Here is a 17,468-nt window from a genome sequence, read left to right on the forward strand (position 1 = left end):
AGGTGCGGAGGGGGTTAACAGAACAGCATGCACCAAACCACCCCGCAGCCACGTGGCTCAGCGGGCGGCCAGGAACTCTGCTGCAGGGCTCCTTCAGCCTGCGCTGGCTCCCAGCGTCCCTCTGGCACTGCCCAGTTAGAGTACAGATAAACTCTCTCTGAATCCACCTCCCGGGAATGTCTTCATTTCTTCCCACTCATGTCCACTCCCTAAGGGCTCTGGTCACAGACAGGTAGGCAGCCACCTTCTGCATCCTTCCCTTCTGCTTTTCCTGCTTCCTGCCAGGTTCTATCCAAACAACCTCTCAGGCCAGGGGGGATGGGGAGTCCCAGACAGATGAGCTCATTGGAAGAAAGAGAGCTGAGGGAGGAGGGAGCTAAACATCCGACCAGAGAGATGCTCCCTGGACAGTCCCAAGCTGGAGAGGGGCGTGTGCCCACTTCCAGGAGCAGGCATGTGATTTGCTTGTGCATCTCAGAGACAGGGTGAGTCCTGGGCATCTCTTTATTTTGGGACACGTTGGGGTGGGGTTTGAAGCCCCTTGGGGTAGAGTCTCAGCCACCTTACCTGGCACCCCAAAGCTTTATTCACCTCTCTGCTTCGTGGGTCCTTGTCCCTCTACTCCTTATCAGTAGAGAAGTGGGGCTCAGGAGGTGGAGGCTGGAGGCACTGGGGAGGTTTCCATTCATTGTAGCTACTGCCCATGGGACCAGCACATCCACCGATGGCCAGAAGCACGGAGTGGTGTGAGCGGCAGGCAGGACTCCCTAACCGTTCGGGTCCCAGTTGTCCCCTGTGAATATTTTAGTGCAGGAGGAGTGAGCTTTTAAAAGTTAGGAAGGGGAGATTGTGGGTTAGGAGAGGAGAGGAAGGGAAAGGCCTGGGAGCAGGGAAGAAACTTCTGGGAAGAAGTCAGAGTGTGGCTCAGGCCCAGGGGAAGAGGTGGGGACAAAAGAGAACCAGCCAGAGGTGAAGAAGATTCCCGGGCTTTCTGTAAGAAAAGAAAGAAACCACAAGCCAAGTGGAAAGAGCGGCTGCAGAGACCCAGCTATCTGCACGGAGTCTAGTCAAAGGACAGGTCAGGAAGGGGTGGGAAGCTTGGCCCCTGCTCCCAGACACGGTCTTGTTGGATGAAGGTGGCTTAAGCTGCCTTTGCTCCCCGCCGCCCCTCAGTCTCTGGATGCCGAGCCAGGCCACAGTCCCTGCTCCTGGTAGGGTGTGATGCCTGGATTCATGCACCCCTGCATGTGGGTTGACCTTGGCAATTTCTCGGCCACGCTGCCTGATTGGTATGTGTATTTAGTACAGCAGAACCTCAGTTTGCTCCTGTTAGAAAGAGAAAGGAAGGCACATTTCAGGCTTGTCTGAAATGTCAGGTCGGCTGATGGACATAAAATACCTAACTTAGTGCCAGGCACAGGATAGGTCCCCAATTTTAAAAAGGTTATTACTGTTGGTCTAGCCAACTATCATGCTCCAGCCCTTTAAGGAGGGACGTGAAAACCACCAACAGGATTGGCCCAGTGGGAGACCACACAGTGTGTCTGCTGGGTGGGGAGGCAGAGAAGCCTTTTCTCTTCTCCAGAGACTCAGCCCTCCACCCTGCTCGGCTCTGGCTTACACTGGATCGATAGCTGCCTCAGCCAGACAGTCTTTGGAGTAGAACAGAACAGGTCTGGTCCTTGTCCCCTTTGACACAGCCCAGGCCAACGCCGTGACCTCCACTTCCCCTTCCACTGAACATGCTCTCTTTCCCTTCCTTTTGCCCTCAGGAAGGACTCTCGACCTGTGAGGCAAGCAGAATCTGGTCCCCTCGGTCCTAATCCCTTGGCCGTCTGTTTCCCAGGACACGTCCCAGCTGAGCAGCAGAGGCAGCTGTGGCTGGGATAAAGGTGACCCTGCCTGTGCTGTAAGGGAGAGCCCGTCCTGTGGAATCCCAAGCAGCCTGGCTGAGTGTCCAGGGTCCCTTCCCCTTTCCCTCCTGTACACCAATGTTCCTATTATCAGAGAAAAGGCCACCCAGTCCCCCACTTCAAGCGCCTCTACTGTCCTGCTTCAGCTCATCTGTCCACCACCTCCACCCTTTCTCCCCTTTTTTGCCAGAGGTACCCCCCGTCCTCCAGGGGAATGGAGTTCTAGGCGAGACCCCATGGGGACCTTCTCCACCAAATCTATGTGCTTGTCAGGTGAACGATATGAATCTCAGTTGGGCATCCCTAGGCCAGGCCCCCGGGACTCTCATCCCCTGGCAGCTGGATCCTCTCCTGGGAGGCTTTTAGTACCCTGGCACTAGGACGGTAGCAGGAATCCAAGGATGACTGGAACCTGGCGAGCATCAGAGGATGACTCTGTAGAGTGGAGGCAGGCTCCCAGGGCTCTCTACAGAGCTTGCCAGCAGGTACCAACTGAGAAGGCCAGGAGACCTGGTGGGCTTGTCCTCCTGTCCTGACAAAGCTGCATCCCAGCAGACGCTGCCTGCTTCTCTCATCTGAACTATTTGGACAGCACCTCCACCCCTGAAAGATGAGAGGGAGAGGCATGGGTGGGGACCTGTATGCAAATCAACATGCGGAAGTCATATTAACACTGTACCCGTGCAACCACAAAGTGGGGCTAAAGACGCGTGTCTTTCTCCCCATGGACAGCAGGAGGGCCAAGGGAGGTCTTCATCCAGGGAAGAGACTTGGTTCCGGTTGTTAGCCAGCTGTGGGACTTTAGGCAAATTGCTTTCCCTCTCTGAAAAAGCAGAGCCCTTAAGGAAAGGTGAGGGAAGGCCTCTGTTAGCTCAGCTCAGGACAGCAGGGAAGGGGAAGGCAGGAGCCCGGGCTGGGCTGTACCGCTGTGCTCCGCTGTGCTGTGTGCTAGACCAGCACTAGGTGTGGACTGTTGGAAAAGCAACAGACGTGATGGTGATGCGAGATCCTGCCTTTCTGTGTCACGCAGCATGTGGCAAGTTCTAGTCCTCAGTTTCTCCTTCAGGACAGTGATGGGATCAGGTATTCCGTGGAGCTCTTCCCAACTCCTTCCAGCCCAGATCCCTATCTCACTGTGGCTATGCCATCGGTTAGTGAAGAGGCAGTGGAGATTGTTCCCGCCTTAGCTGAGGCACACTGAAGCCAGGGGCCAATTCTGAGTACCAGGGAAAGAGTTGTCTGTCCTCCAAAGTCAGCATACGATGCGATCAAAACTAACCCTGACCCAGAGCCCAAGCCGACCAAAGCAAATTAGTTTAGGGAAGTACTTGAACCAAGCCCAGCTTCCCAGAAGCCAGACCCTGCCTCTCTACGGCCCCCTCAAATCCTTGGGGGAAAGCCAGGTGAGGGAGATGCTGCTGCCTGGCTGAATTTTAGAGTCCTGTGTTCACCCTGGAAGGAACCAAACAGACTCCCCAGAGCTTGGCCCATGTCCCTTGCCTCCCTCACTCTTGGTATCTGTTGGATACCGAAACACCCTCCCGGACATCCCATCCTTGGAACTGCTCTGGGCTCCAGGGACCAGACATCTTTCTACACCGAGGTCCATTGGTCCTGCTAAGTTCCAGCTGCTTTTGCTTAATGCTGCTGCCACTTTTCTGGCATCTGCTCGGGAAGCAACCGTAGTAGCTTTAGGTTTTAGTTCTGCGGTCCTCTTGGATTCCTGGTGTTCCTGATCACGGGCCACAGGTAAGGGCCTCTGGGTCATCAGGGAGCAGGCAGAGAGGAGAGAAACAGCCCAGTATTTCCTTACCATTCAGCCATTTGAAGTCTTCCTTATCCGTCCAGCCTCCTAAGCAAAGGTGTGTGTGCATACGTGTGTATGTATATGTGTGTGTGCATGCGTGCGTGTGCATGTGTGAGCGTGTTCTGGGATGGGGAGCCTCTAGCCAGTGGGTTGGCTTTCATCTTGGTCTTCTCAAAGCTGACCCAGCACTATGTAAATAGGGTACAGAAGCACATATGTGGATGTCACCTGACTCCCCCCGCCCCAGCCACTTTCCCCCGTGGAGCTGTTCGAGGGCAGACCGAGCAGCTGTTACCTGTTTTTCTGGAGCCCAGAGCCCGCACAAGCCTGACTGCCTAGTCAGACGCTAGTCAGAAGAACAGCCCATCTGTCCATGGAAAGAGGAGGCAACATCTCCCAAACAGTCAGGCTTGGGCACTTAAGGGGTGTCTTCATCCCAGAAATAATTGAGAGTCCTCCCAGAAGTGGGACTTAGGCCACCCTGTTCTGGGGGCTTCCCGTGGCAGGTAGAGTCCACCAAGGTGCTGGGAAGGTGATGGATGGAACATGTGTAACTGAGTAGGTTACCCTTTGAAGTCTTTAGATGAGGGATCTCTGTATCTGGAAAAGGAGCCCCACGGATCTCTGTCGGGCTCCTGGCAAAGCTTCAACATACCCTCCTCTGCATTCCTGAAAAAAAGCCACACTCCAGAGATGTTCGGGGGAGACAGTGTGTTTATTGTAGTCAACAGACACAAGCAATCACGCAAACTACGGAAGAAACTCAGTCCACTCTGAGAAGCAGATACATCCCAGCCAGCAGCTGGGTCACAAAGGACCCTGTGAGCTTCTCCCCTCTCCAGACACCCCTCCCAACCACTACACAGATGTAAAACCTAGATGTGCATAAATTTTTCTTATACAGCTGGATTTTCCCCTCCAAGTGCACAAAAAGCAACACAAACATTCCACAATTCGCCTTTGGTGAATCAACTCAAAGCATTGAGAAGTGATTGCCCCTCCCCACACAGTGTAACTTCAGGGCGGGCGCAGTGAGATGTTTTCTATTTGCGTATATAATATATCTATACCTATCCAGAGAGGCTAGTGCAAATGCATCAGCAAGCTTCGGTAGAGGAAGACACCAGCAGGAGGTACAGCAGGGGACACAGGCTGTCTATCCTTAAGACATGAGTACAAGGAAAAGTTCCTCAATTTATCATCCCTTCCTGTGGCCTGGGACCACCTTTTTGAACATGGCCAGGATTTCCACTTGTCTACCTGCTTATGCTTAACCTAGCCTTGTAAATAGTTACCAGCCTGACGTCTCCAAGGAGGCTCATGAAGAGAAATATGAATCCAATCAGCTTTCCCTTTTTATAAAGTGGGGAAAACTGTGATGGGTCCATAGCTAAGGGGCAGGTAGCTATTTCCAAAGCCAGTTCCAAGGCACCCAAGGCATTTCAGTCCTGAAAAATTGTGCTTTGTTCTTGTAAGCTAAACCCCAAGAGTAAGCCAGTCCATCTCTCTTTGCAGTGGCCCTTAATTAGGAGAAAGAGACAGATGGGGAAGAGAAGGGTCTAAGGGAGGAGAGGCGCAGGTGGTGGAGGAAGCCAGCGGACTGAAACCAGCAGAGCGCAGGGATGGCCGCAGGCAGCTGGAAGTGGGCTTGAACCCCACCCTGCAGGGCACCCTTATGCCACCCATGCTGGCATAAGCTCAAAGCGGGCAAAGCTGTGCAAACATCTCACCGGCTTCCCACCTCAGCTCACAGACGCCCCATTTTGCTCCCAACCTCGGTTCCCTGGGGGACACAGCTCTGAGACTTCCAGGGAAGGGCCTAAGGGACTTAGGAAGAAACCACATGTGAGGCCACGTGCCTGGAACAAGAACAGCTCGGGCCCCTGGGGACCACACACGGGCGGCATGGCCTTTCTGGGCCCCACCTGCTCGGGGCAGGAAGAGAAGGCCACGACTCAGCAGTCTTGAAAGAGAGTTAGAACTTTTTAGAATGAACCTAGGGAATCTCATAAATACTACCTCTAAATCTTACAATCTTAGAAAAAGAAAACTCCCCAACAGCAGTGCAGATCTGCGGTTACCTAGGAAAGGAGGACACGTCCAAGGTGCCTAAATAATAAAATCCGGCAGCTGCAGCAGCATATGCCACCATCCTGGCTCTCAGCTGGCTCCAGGTGCCTGCCACCCACCTCTCTGGTCCCGGCTGGTTGGCTTGAAGGACAGGCAGCACCCGCCTGCTCCAGGCATCTGTGGCTCAGCCCACCCCCATTGGCAGTGTGTTGATTGGCAGTTAGGTACTGAACTGATGAGCTGAGGGTTCCCTGGGGCCCAACTCGCCTCACCCCGGATGTCTCTGTCAGGTCGCCTGTCCCTGACTCCATGCCCACTCTGCCTGGCGTCTGCAGCCCTGTTTGCGCTTGTACCTGGCCCCCTCTTTCCAAGGCCCTCATTCTAGAGTCTCTTCCTCTCACCTTTCATCCTAGAAGCAATGGTTATAAAGGCAAAAGTAAATGCACCCAAAAAAAAAAAAATTAATGTTGATCCTACAGTGCTGACCTGGGAGTCTCCAATTCTGTTATGGCTTTTTGTGTCCCTGGCACCCAGCACAGTGCCTGACACAGAGAAGGTGCTCAATAAATGGTTGTTGAACTGAAATGAATTAAGCCGAATCCTTCGTACAATAATATTGCCCTCACCCCAAATTGGCCATCTGATAGGCAGAGGCAGGACTGTCCCTGAGACTGTCACCATCCCTTGCTGTCTCCATCCTCTGTTCCCAGACTCTGGACACCTAACTCCCTGAGCTGACAGGGGCTGGGCTCCTGGGAGAGGGGCAGGGCTAGGGGAGCACCCACACCCCACCTCCCTCATCTACCAGACCCTAGAGGCCGCCCACCAGGAAAATTATGGCTCTATTGATTCAGAATGGAGGTCCAGGTGCTGGAGAAGGAGGCCAGACCCTCGGTCTCCATCACAGGGGACATCCATGTCGTAGGAGACTTGACCAGCCTGTGAAGGTTCTCACAGTACCTGACCCAATCTCTCGCCCTCTGTCCAGGCTTGAACAATTCCATTTTAACGTGAGCAAAATGGCAGTCAAAGTCGACTCCCACAAGGGCTACCTTCTTCCCACACAGACAGCTGCCAGAACAGAGAGGCAATGAAGCGAGTGACAGGCTCCAGGGGGCCACAGCTGGCCCAGGGCTCGGGACCCCCTGGCCCCTCTCACACTTCCCTCCAGCCTTCTCATCCTCCCTCTTGCCGAAGCCAGATGCAAGCCCTCCTGAGAGCCACTGGAAAAGCCTGAACCCAAGGCCCGAATCTGGGCTTCTCTTGGCCCAGGCAAGGGCGGTGGCCCTGGCAGAGAAGGCAGCCTGAAGCCAACCCTCTTAGTGACAGAGCCCCACTCCCCAGGCCCTCAGCCAGCTCTGACTCGGGTCTCTGGGTCCGTGGGCCCCACCTGGAGCTGCTTCTCTAGAACCGTCCTCAGCAACAGCCCCAAGAGGTCAGCAGCCGACAGCAAACAGAGCCTCCAGCAGAGCAGCTAACAGTGGAAATGAGGGTCCAAGCAGAGCTCCCGGGCCAAGGTTTGTGCAGCCTTAGCTTTTCTGTAACATCATAGCATTGCACATCCTCCCTTTAACATGCACCCCACTGTGGAAGCCCTGAAAGGCTGCTCTGGCTGGGAGGAGCCCAAGGGGCACAGCAGGGCCACAGCCAAGGTCTTCTCCAGGGAGCCTGGGCCGGCACAGCAGAGCCCTCCCTCCACACACCAGGTCCTCCCTGAAGCCACTGCCGGGCCCGTGCGTAAGTGTGGGACAGCTGACTTCCTCTACCACTGCCCACCCTCGCCACCCTCTTTCGGGGACCCCCAGACATGCCTCCTGCCTCCTCTCAGGGCCTGGCAGGGTGGAGCCCCTTTTCTCCTCTCCCCAGGGCCTACACATCCTGGACGCCGTGGTAGGACGCCGGGGGAGAAGTGTGTCGCTCTCGGTGCAGGGCGTGGGGTAGGGAGTGAGGGGTGCAGGAGGGCCGGGTGCCCTGGGGTCCTGCTCAGGAGAAGCACACCAAGAGAGGGCAGGCAGGGTCACACGCATAGGGCAGAGAGGGAGGAGGCAGGACACGGGGGCTGCAGGTGGCCCCGTTACTTGGCACTGTCGTCCACATTGCCCTCGCCATCTGTCTTGCCCTCCTCCTCGGTCTTCAGGTCATCCGTGCTCAGCTTCTGCTCCTTTTTCCTCCTCACGCACTTGACCACCATCAACACCAAGATGACCACAGCTAGGAAACCCCCCACGGAGGCACCCACAATGACCGCCACCGTGGAGTCCCGCTCGGGGGGTTCTGGAGAGGCAAAGAAAGCAGACTCACTGAGCAGAGGCTCAAAGAAGGGTCCCCTTCACAACCCCTGCTCCCCTATAGAACGTGAGTGTAGGAGGGAGACTTTAGCCAAAGCTTAATACCAACTCGAGCAACTGACCACTAAGTATGCCCATGGCCAAATTCCAGGGCACCACAAAGTCTTCAGAGGAGTCACTAGAATGAAGTATTTAAGAGCTGTACTTTAAGATTAGTGAGACCTAAGTTTGACTCCAGATTGTATGATTTATGAACTGCGTGACCCTGGGTAACTTTCTAACCTCAGTTTCCCCATCTGTGAAATGGAGATACTTGACATCAGAGCACAAGATAAAAAAAAAAAAAAAAAAAAAAAAGAAGAAATGGGGATACTAATTGTTCCTCCTTGTGAGGTTGTTAGGAGGATGAGATGAAATACAGCCGAGAGTTTAGTTTAGACTGAGACATCGTAAGTGTCCAATAAACGACAGCTACTATTACTTTTCAAGTTGTGATCGAGATCAGTATCATTCTAAGGGCTCTGTGACCTGTTTCCTCCAGGTCCAGCAGGAAGAAAGTGGGTGCCTTCCACTCAGCACAAGCTGTGCCTCTGTCCTCGGGGGTGGGCAGCCTCCCACGCACCCCGAGCTGACTCTGGAGAGGATCAGAGCCCACCCCTTCCTCACCTTCCAGGAGGACCTGCAGGTAGATCTTGCCATGGCCCCGGTGGCGGTCGGGCGGGTTGGTGACATAGCAGTTGTAGATCCCCTCATCCTCCAGCTGCACGCTCCTCAGTGTTACTGACACGTCGTACTTGCTTGGGTTCCCAGAGAACTCCACACGGTCTCGGAACCGGTCCAGCTTCAAGTTGATGATCTTCATGCGGAACTGGAGGAACTGGAGGACGGAGCGGGGCACGGGGTGGGTAGCTGGACGTGTAAGGAACTAAGGGAGCTAAGCTAGGGAGGGGAAACCACCTCCTCCCGTGTAACCCTTTACCTGGGAGGACAGGATGTTACCCCAGAAGGGCCACCGAGACACGGTGCATGCTTGGTGTCAAAGCCCGCTGCAACAGACAACCCGCCCAAGTCCTCTGGAGCCCTGCTCCGGGTAGGAGCAGAGATGGAGAGGGTGGCCTCAGCGATGGAGAGGGTGGCCTCAGAGATGGAGAGGGTGGCCTCACGCCTCGGGGCCCCGCCTCCCCGGCCCCTGGCACTCACCATCTCCTCAGAGCAGTTACTGCATTCCTGGTACGTCCAGTTCAGGGAAAACTGCTTGTGGTTCACGGTGTAGCAGGAGTTGAAGGTGCAGGACAGGCGGGCATCGGAGCCGTTGAGGATCCTGAGGGTGGTAGGGACTGTGACCTCCATGCCCCGCCCTGATGGCACTGCAGACAAAGCCAGGAGCTGGTGAGGATTCTGGGCCAGGGTCGGGGAAGGGCAAGCCTCGGGGTGAGGCAGATAGCCGCCAGCCAGGCCCTTTCTGCTGCCTTTAGGCAGGAGGTGAGGTTAGAAAGGCAAAGCCACCAGAGTGCCCCGCGCGGTCCCTGGGGTCAGGGGCACAGAGCACTCATGAGTGAAGAGTGGCCAAATGGCCTCTCAGGCCAGGGACAGACAGGTGGCCCCCAGCCTTTTCCAAGACCACTTCTGGGCACTCTCTACCTGACCCAGTTCATTTGCCAGCAGAACAGGAAATCGCACCACACTTGCCTCAGTTTCCCCCTTTGTTTCCTTTTCTTCCTAACCATCACTGTTAGGCCACGGTGAGGCTCAGGTGCCCCTGAGGAACAGGGGCCCTGCACGTGGCACAGGCAGCTGGGGAAGCCGGGACTCAGGATTCACTTTCTACGCCCAGAGATGGAGTAAGTGTTCCCTAGCACAGCACAGCCCCTCAAGGTCCCCAGACTCTAACAGGCAAAAAAGAGGGCAGAGGTGCCTGGGGACGAGAGAGGTGTCCCGGAAGAGGCACTGTTCTAAGGACCAGCTGAGGGGCCCTTAGAACAGGAGTCCATTGTGGAGGTGACAGTCGTGGAAATGCCACAGCAAGGATGGCAGGTAACCACAGAGTCCAGGGAGAGGCACCAAGTCACTCTGGCATCAAGCAGTACAGGGCCTACGGGAGGCAAGTGATGTTCATGGGACCTAACAGTCAAGGAGGCGTCCACTTTCAGGGTCAGAAAAATACCTCCTGCACACACTCAGGCAACCCACTCACTCCTCCTACCCTGATCCTGGTTCCAGGATTCTCTGCTGATGTTATCAAAGCCTCATCCCACAAGACTGACTTAGCTGTAGCAAGGCTCAGTGGTAAAGTGTTTACCTAGCATGCACACGGCAGGGGATTCGAAAGGCCATGGGATTACTATGAAGCAGACACTACTTGTATTTTGGTGAGGGGACAAACAGTAACAAGGAAAAGATAATGTGATTTAGGAGTGATCCATGGCATGGGCTCTGAGGACCAAGACGGGCAGGCAGGAATGGTTTTATTCAAGGTGATCTGGGAAGGCTAGTGGGAGAGGGTGATGTCCAGCAGTGTCCACCTGCAGTAAGGGAAGGAACCGTTTCAAGTCCTGAGGGAATCGAGGACCACAGCAAGGAACGCACTGAGGGCAAAGTTCCAGCGGCTGGAGCTACCTTCATGCATCTGAGGCAGAGCAGAGGGATGGAGGGGCCGATGGAGAGACCCAAAGTCAGAGCACGAGGCCAGGACTGGGCCACAAAAGGGATGCAGGCTTCTCAGTGTAACAGGAAGCCGCTAGTGGGCTCAAGGGTGGGTTGGGGGCAGGGTGCCCGGCTGGAATTACAGCCCTTGGATATGCGGACAACATAGACAGGGATCGATCGGATTTGGATTCTAGCCCAGCTCTGCCGCCATCTGCTGGCAGAAACGTGCATGCGCTCCTCCAGCTCTGTGCCTCAGCTCCTCTCCATAAAACGCACCAGTGATGCCCTTCTTGGGGTCGTTATGATAACTAAAGCAACAGGAATTGCCCCAAAAAGGATGGCTGGTATTACCTTGTATCCTCCTCAAGTTCTACCTCATGCACAGAAAGGGCTTTGGAGGGGTGTGGAGTCGGGGCCCCAGGACACATTGGAGACAATCCCTAAAGCTAGCCCCTTGTGATTCCCCCAGCTCTGACAAAGGGGCCGGGCTGTAGGGCCCCCAGTCTTCTAACTGGCTGCATGAACCTTCTGCACCCTTCCGCCCAAGTGGCAGCCCTGCAGCCTGGGAGCTGGGAAATCAAAGCTGGTCCAGGGCATCCTTCTGCTCAGCCTGTCTCCGGGGGCAAGGGCCCAGTTGCAGATTCAAGGGCAGGAGATGCTCTGAGCCGCTCGCCCCTCCACCAAGCCTCGGATGAAGAACAGGCAGCAGAAGTGGTCCTCACTCAGAGCAAGGACAGCAGGTACTCACTAAGTGCTCATTAGGGGAGCAGCAACTAGGGAGGCTGAGTGGGCCCCACGGGAGAAACAAAGCCCAGTTTCCATCCCTGCACTTTCAGATCCACCGGAAAGTGTCTGGCCCGGTACCAGGCAAGGAGGAGGTGCACAGAAAATACCAACACCGCCCCCGCTCTGCAGAGGCTGAGAAATCCGCAGAAGATGGAGGCTTGTCCTGAGTTTACCTTCTGTCCCAGGAATGCCCTGCCTCTTTAGCCCCTTCCCTCGGAAGGACCGCCGCCTTCCCGGGGCTCCCACCCCCCAACGAAAAGGAAGTCCTCTGAACGTCTGGCTGGCTGACCTTTTGGGTTCCACCCTTCTCCCACTAGGTCCAACTGCAGCAACCCCAGGCAGCACTCTAGATTCAAACTTGAACCCTGCTCAACGGCTGCCTCCATTTGTAAGGGACCAGCACCCCACCGCTGCAGAAGAGGGCAGAGCCCCCGGAGGCCTTTCCTAGCTGGCTGTGGGGCAGAGAGAGGTGCAATGCGGGGTCCTGCTCGTCCTCCGCGCCAGAGACGCCAGGCTGGAAACGTGTGCCCTCTAGCGGTCACAGAGGTCAAGCATCGAGTCCCATCCGCAGAAAGGAAGGAGTCGCCAAACCAGAGGATGCCAGAGCTGGGCGAACCCTCGCGTTTGTAGATCTGATGCTGTGATTTTAGCTCAGAAGAAAGAGGGGCCAAGGAAGAGACGCAGGGAATAGGAACAGGCCGAGGCCTGAATCAGGGTTCCTGCTAGTCCAAGACGCAGATGGGCTCTCATCAGAATTCCAGAGGTATGGGATGAGGGGCCTCAGGTCTTCCACCAGCCTAAGACTACACGAAAGACCAGGAAACCCCTGCTCAGGGTCAGGGCTGTGAACAGCACCCCGGTCTCTGGATTAATTCTGCTGCCTCAGGAAGGCAGCAGATCCAGACGCACAGAGAGGCCTTAATGAAAACCTGGATGCTTCAGCACGCAGTGTATACTACCCTGTCTATACCCACAGACACCCTATTGTTTCCCCCACTTTCCAGGTAACAAAACAGAGCATAGAGCTGTTAAATGAATAACCCAGATTCACAGCTTGCACATGACAGAGCTAAAATGTGAATCCATGCTGCCTGGCTCTACACACGGAAGAGGGGTTGACTCTGCATGGGGATGTGACTGTCATTCCAAAGCATCCTGGGGGACAAGTCTCCTGCAATCTATAGGACGAGCCCAAACTTATAAATTCCTGTCCCCGGCTCCTGGCAGGTCGACCAGCAGGGAACGTTTCTACCCACACGAAACTCCCCAAAAAGGAGTCAGCATTTTCCTGCAATCCCTTGGGGTCAAGGCCTAGGGCCTGAGTCTCCTGATTCCTTGCTCACCAAAAGGAAATCAAACAACAGGGATGCAGTATGAATGTGACTTCTGGTCTTAGCTCCAAGACATCACCAGTACTGGGTACCCTCTCCGAGGTACATCTGGCAGGGTACACATGTCACCCATTGTTCTGCCTGAGATCATGCAAATCTGCTTGTCTGCCACTGTTTCAGAGGCTGACAGTTCCCTCTACCCCTCTTTCCAACCTCCAGCAATTGATGAGGTAGGTTTATTTTATTCTTGTTTTAAAAAAATATATCCAAGCAGAGAAATTGTCTCCTGGGGCCGCCCTCACCTCCCAGGCAAGTATGACATCCAGGCCATTCCTCATCTGCTTGGCCTTAGCATCTGGACCCTCCCTCCCCCGGGTCTCCCCATCCCCACCCCCCACATAACCAGGAGCAGCTGGGCCTCAGCCCTTCCCCTCCAAAGGAGCCTCACTGCTTTCAGGAGCAAGTCGAGACTTTGGCACAGAGCTGGCACAGCTCCCAAGCCCTTTGCCACCTGAAACCGACCTGTGCCCACTCTCACCTTCTGCCAGCTCCCATCCCTCCATCCTTCCCCTTCAGAGACCCAGCGCTCTGACTCTGTCTGCAAACACTGCCCTGTTGGCCCCTCCTGGTCTCTGCATGTGATTTTGTTTCAGGATGGGAGCTCGTTCACCCTCTGCCTGGGGTTTCCTCCCTCATATCCGTTAGGTGCCAGCTTATGAAGCCAGCCTGGGTGTCAGCTTCCCCGAGTCCTGCTCCCTCTGCAGCCTGTTCCTCACTTGGAGGCAGAACGGTGTACTGGCCAGGTCAGGGGCTCCATCTGACCTTGGGCAACGTAGCTAATTTTCCAACAAGTCCTTTCCTCATCTGTCATGTAACAGATACAGGACCTACCTCCAGGGGACGTTGTCAAGATTTAACAATCCTAAAGGACCTAACATAGCCTTTGACAAAAGGTAGTTGCTCTTATTAACCTTGTTGCTAATATTGTTATCTTGCTTGAAATGTTGTTTCTATGACTCCTTCTTGTGCTTAGGTCCCTTAAGAGGCTTTGAAGACATCACTGAGTGTTCTCCTGGCCCCCTGACTTACAGTAAGTACTCCATAAAATTTTGTTGAAAGCCAGGCATGGTGGCACAACACTCAGGAGGCTGAGGCAAGAGGATCCCTGCAAGTTCAAGGCCAGCCTGGGCTATACAGTGAGTTACGGCCACCCTGAACTACGTAAGGAGACTATCTCTAAAAAATTTTTTGTTGTTGTTGACAAAAAAGAAAACATCTTCCCCCCTATGCCAAGCTGTCTCTCCCTATGAGCAGGCATGTGCAGTGGGCTTAAATGAGGACCAGACTCCGCTTTGCAAGCCTCCCCTCCCATAGCCTGGACCTTGAAAGCCAGAACCATAGCTGCAGAATTGATGGTCTTGAGAAAAACTCCAGGGAACCCAACCATTGAGAAAGGTTCTCACTACGATTAGACTCCTGCGCTTGTGCCATGGCTACAGCCAGCCGCCCAGTCCGCTCCTTCTCTTCCACAGCTCTACACCTATCGCCACAAGCCTGACCCCTGCCGTCCCCTCCCTCAACAGCCATGGTGTCCCCCGTCCCAGTGACCAATGATGCTACAACCACCAAGGCTCCATGGTCCATGCTGCCCAAGCCTTGGAGCGCAAGAGGCCGTGGAGTTCACGTTCAAGGTCTCCCATTTCCGCCTTCTCCAGGTCGGGTGAGGGTTCAGCTCCCTCTCCCCTCTTCACAGTCTCTGCATCCAAATCTCTACCCCGGGCTCCATCTCCTCCTCAGTTCAGAGTTCCCGGGCCTGGCTTTCTTCACTTAGAAATGGCCATCAAGTCCTTTGCTTTCTTCACTCAGATATGACTGTGACCAGTCATCTGCCTTCTCACAGAAAGCTCTTCTGACCTCCTGGAAGAAGGTGCCTATCCTTCAGCTCCAGGCCTGTCCTTCAACTGCTCCTGGCCTGCCCCAAGTGGGATTCTCCGGTCCATTACTGTAAACATGGCAGTACCACTTCTTGACTATTGGGGGCAGTAGAGCCCAGCATTTGCTAAAGCCAGACACACAGGAGTTCAAATCTCAGGTCCACTTTATGCTGGTCATGTGACCTTACAGACAAGTAATTGTCTGTGCCTCTTTTTCTCCTTGAGGTATGCATATAATAACAGTATCTTTGTCCAACAATTTCTGTGAGCACTAAATATCGGCCCTGTGCCTGGCTTATGAAAAGCCCGCCCACCTGCTTTGGAAATTCACCAACCCTAGCATCCCTGCAGCAAGGTTAACCACAGCTGGCCCTGCGATGTGCAGGTCACAAACACTCCAGCAGCAGGCACTGTCCAGCTTACCCATGAGGGACCTGAGGCTCACAGGAGCTGAGTAACTCGCCTGTGGTTATTAAGCAATAGTAAAGGTGGTTTTAAACCCCGGTTAAATGCCGGACTTGTACAACCTTTCTGCAGTGTTGTGAATATGCCGACTAACTCAGCAAAGCTAAGTTGACAGAAATGGAGCAGGGGCCTCTGCGTGACTCTGGTTAGTCCTCCTGCCCGGTGCCCAGCACATCATGCCACAGATTAAGAGACGCTTTGTGACAGGGAACATTCCCACTGGCAATCCTTGGATTTGACCCTCGGCAAGCAATGAGTAAGGTGCTTAGGAGCATCTATAAAAGAACGAAGCCATCTATAAAACAGCTTCCAAATACCAGCCTGTCAGGAAGTCTATGAATGGTCACCCACGAAATTGGATTTTGGGGCCCTTGACAGGACCGCAGGCACAGGGAGCTGGACAGCTGTGAGATTGCTTTGACGCTGGCCTCACACAGCCCCTGGGTCCCCTTCTTCCCCCGAATCTCTGAGTCTCTTCACCTGTCCCTCTTGCCTTCCATCTGGCCCCAGCCAGAGGTGCCTCTGGCTTCCGTGCTGGCTCACCCACCCTCCTCCCACTCAGGGATTGCGCCTCGAGCCTGCTTCCCGGCCCTCCTCACAGGGTCCCCCAAATCAGGGGAACACTTCCAGCACGCCAGACCCAGACTCAACTTTCTGCCCCCAACTCTCCCACTTTTTTTCAGTACCCTAAAATCCACTAGATTTCAAGGATCCGGATTCACAACAGAAATCCTGCAAAGCACCGGGAAGTCCCAGGACCCTCCCTCCATCCGCAGCAGCAAAACAATTAAAATTTAAAACATCCACAAGGACTCTGCATATCAACCTACTCCTGCCCCGCCCCCCACAGGGTCCACTTAGGAAAACCCAACCAAAAATCACCTCCCTGGCCAGTTTTCACCCTCGGCCACACTCAGACCCCCGACCCAAGCACGCCCAGCAGTCTGCAGCCTGGGCGATATGGCTCCAGCCCCTCCGCCTCCTCCCAAGGACACGGGGGAAGCCCTAACCCTGTCCCTCCTCCTTCTGCCCCCTGCCCCCTCCTCGTCCAGGTGTTGCGCCTGGAACCCTCGGAGCATGCAGATGTGGGTCTAACTTACCCAAAGTGAAAAAGAGACTGAGCCCCGTGAGACTGAAGGCTGGGCGAGGCATTTTCCCGGACTGAGATGTCAGGCGGGTGGGCTGGGGGGAGAGGGTGCTTTGAGGGGCCGAGGGCTGCAGGAGAGGAATGGTTAAATGCTAAAAAAGAAAATGCACGGATGTACTTCAAAGACTTGTACAACATCAAGGAAGCTTTATTTCCATCGCTCTAATATGGCCGACCTGTATGTGGCTGCTGAAAAGAGGGGGAGTGTGTAAAGCAGAGCGAGAGAGAAAAAGGGGGATAGAGTAAATACTATGGTTGGTGGATTTGCAAAAGCAGGTGGGAGGGCAGAGAAAGTCTTTCTGCAAAGCACAAAGTTGCCAGGCTTTTTTGCCCTCTGAAGCAAGAACCTAAGCACACGCTGCAAACACTGCTTCACTGGGAACGATTTTTGGATTTTGAAAGCTTTTAGAGGAATTCATTTATTTCAAAGCTGCGATAAGGGGAGAGGCTTTTTTTCAATTTAAAAACATCCCCCCAAAAACCCCCAAAAGACAGTATTTGTTTTTGTGTTATTTGGAAAGGGTTCAGGCAAGTGAGTCAGAATTTCAGGAAGTGATGACTTCCTGCTTATTCTAGTGTTTCCATGGACAACAGAGTGTGCAAAGAAGCTTGTGCAAACACACAGTCAAATGTAATAAACACACCAGCAAGAAAAGCACTTTTTAGGCAATGGGGGGGGGGCAGTAAATATGGCCTGGGTATTAGATTATATTAGTGCATAATTCTTAATTTTGTGCAATGCGATTAAAAATATATTGTAATGTTCCTCAGTGTCTTTATTGGTTAAATATATGCACTGGAGCACGCATAGGTGAAATGATACAATGATAAGAATTAGCTTTAAAAATATACCAGGAAAAAAAATATAAAAAAGAGGTAGGAGAACTGGGTGTCATGAGAGCAAACGGCTCGACGGTCCAGACCCACTGGTGATGGTACAGTGCTCAGCACCCAGTTCCCTCTTCTTTTTGTGTATGTTCAAAACATTTCTTTTGAAAAGGGAAGGAAATAATAAACTTCATGTCATAAGTGGGAGCATAGCACGGTGGAAGGCCAGTGGAATACAGGTTCTCTTGTAGGA

General features: G+C 54.0%; 1 protein-coding gene across 2 annotated transcripts; it reads right to left on the reverse strand.

Annotated features, from left to right (window-relative positions):
- Positions 1–4,416: 4,416 nt before the first annotated feature.
- On the reverse strand, positions 4,417–16,602 carry Scn2b (sodium voltage-gated channel beta subunit 2). 2 transcript variants are annotated; one of them, XM_013155546.3, is made up of 4 exons: positions 16,341–16,602; positions 9,279–9,399; positions 8,745–8,955; positions 4,417–8,064 (listed from the first exon to the last, which is right to left on the reverse strand). In XM_013155546.3, the coding sequence occupies exons 1-4, from the start codon at positions 16,523–16,525 to the stop codon at positions 7,865–7,867; spliced, it is 717 nt and encodes a 238-aa protein (XP_013011000.1). In that variant the 5' UTR covers positions 16,526–16,602; the 3' UTR covers positions 4,417–7,864. The 2 variants fall into 2 exon arrangements, with proteins under 2 accessions (XP_013011000.1, XP_003472850.1); XM_003472802.5 differs by having other exon boundaries at positions 9,279–9,445; positions 16,341–16,590.
- Positions 16,603–17,468: the final 866 nt, after the last annotated feature.

The sequence above is a fragment of the Cavia porcellus genome, unplaced genomic scaffold (assembly GCF_034190915.1).
Source record: "Cavia porcellus strain 051 isolate PalLab524CR breed Dunkin Hartley unplaced genomic scaffold, mCavPor4.1 scaffold_9, whole genome shotgun sequence".
In the NCBI taxonomy this organism is placed as follows: Eukaryota; Metazoa; Chordata; class Mammalia; order Rodentia; family Caviidae; genus Cavia; species Cavia porcellus.

Excerpts from the sequence above, each read along its gene's own strand:
- Scn2b (XM_013155546.3), bottom strand. The coding sequence starts at position 16,525 with ATGTTGTACAAGTCTTTGAAGTACATCCGTGCATTTTCTTTTTTAGCA. Across the intron at positions 8,956-9,278 it reads GTAACTGCTCTGAGGAGATG|TTCCTCCAGTTCCGCATGAA; the intron begins GTGAGTGCCAGG and ends TCCGTCCTCCAG. Across the intron at positions 8,065-8,744 it reads CCTGCAGGTCCTCCTGGAAG|AACCCCCCGAGCGGGACTCC; the intron begins GTGAGGAAGGGG and ends TTGCCTCTCCAG.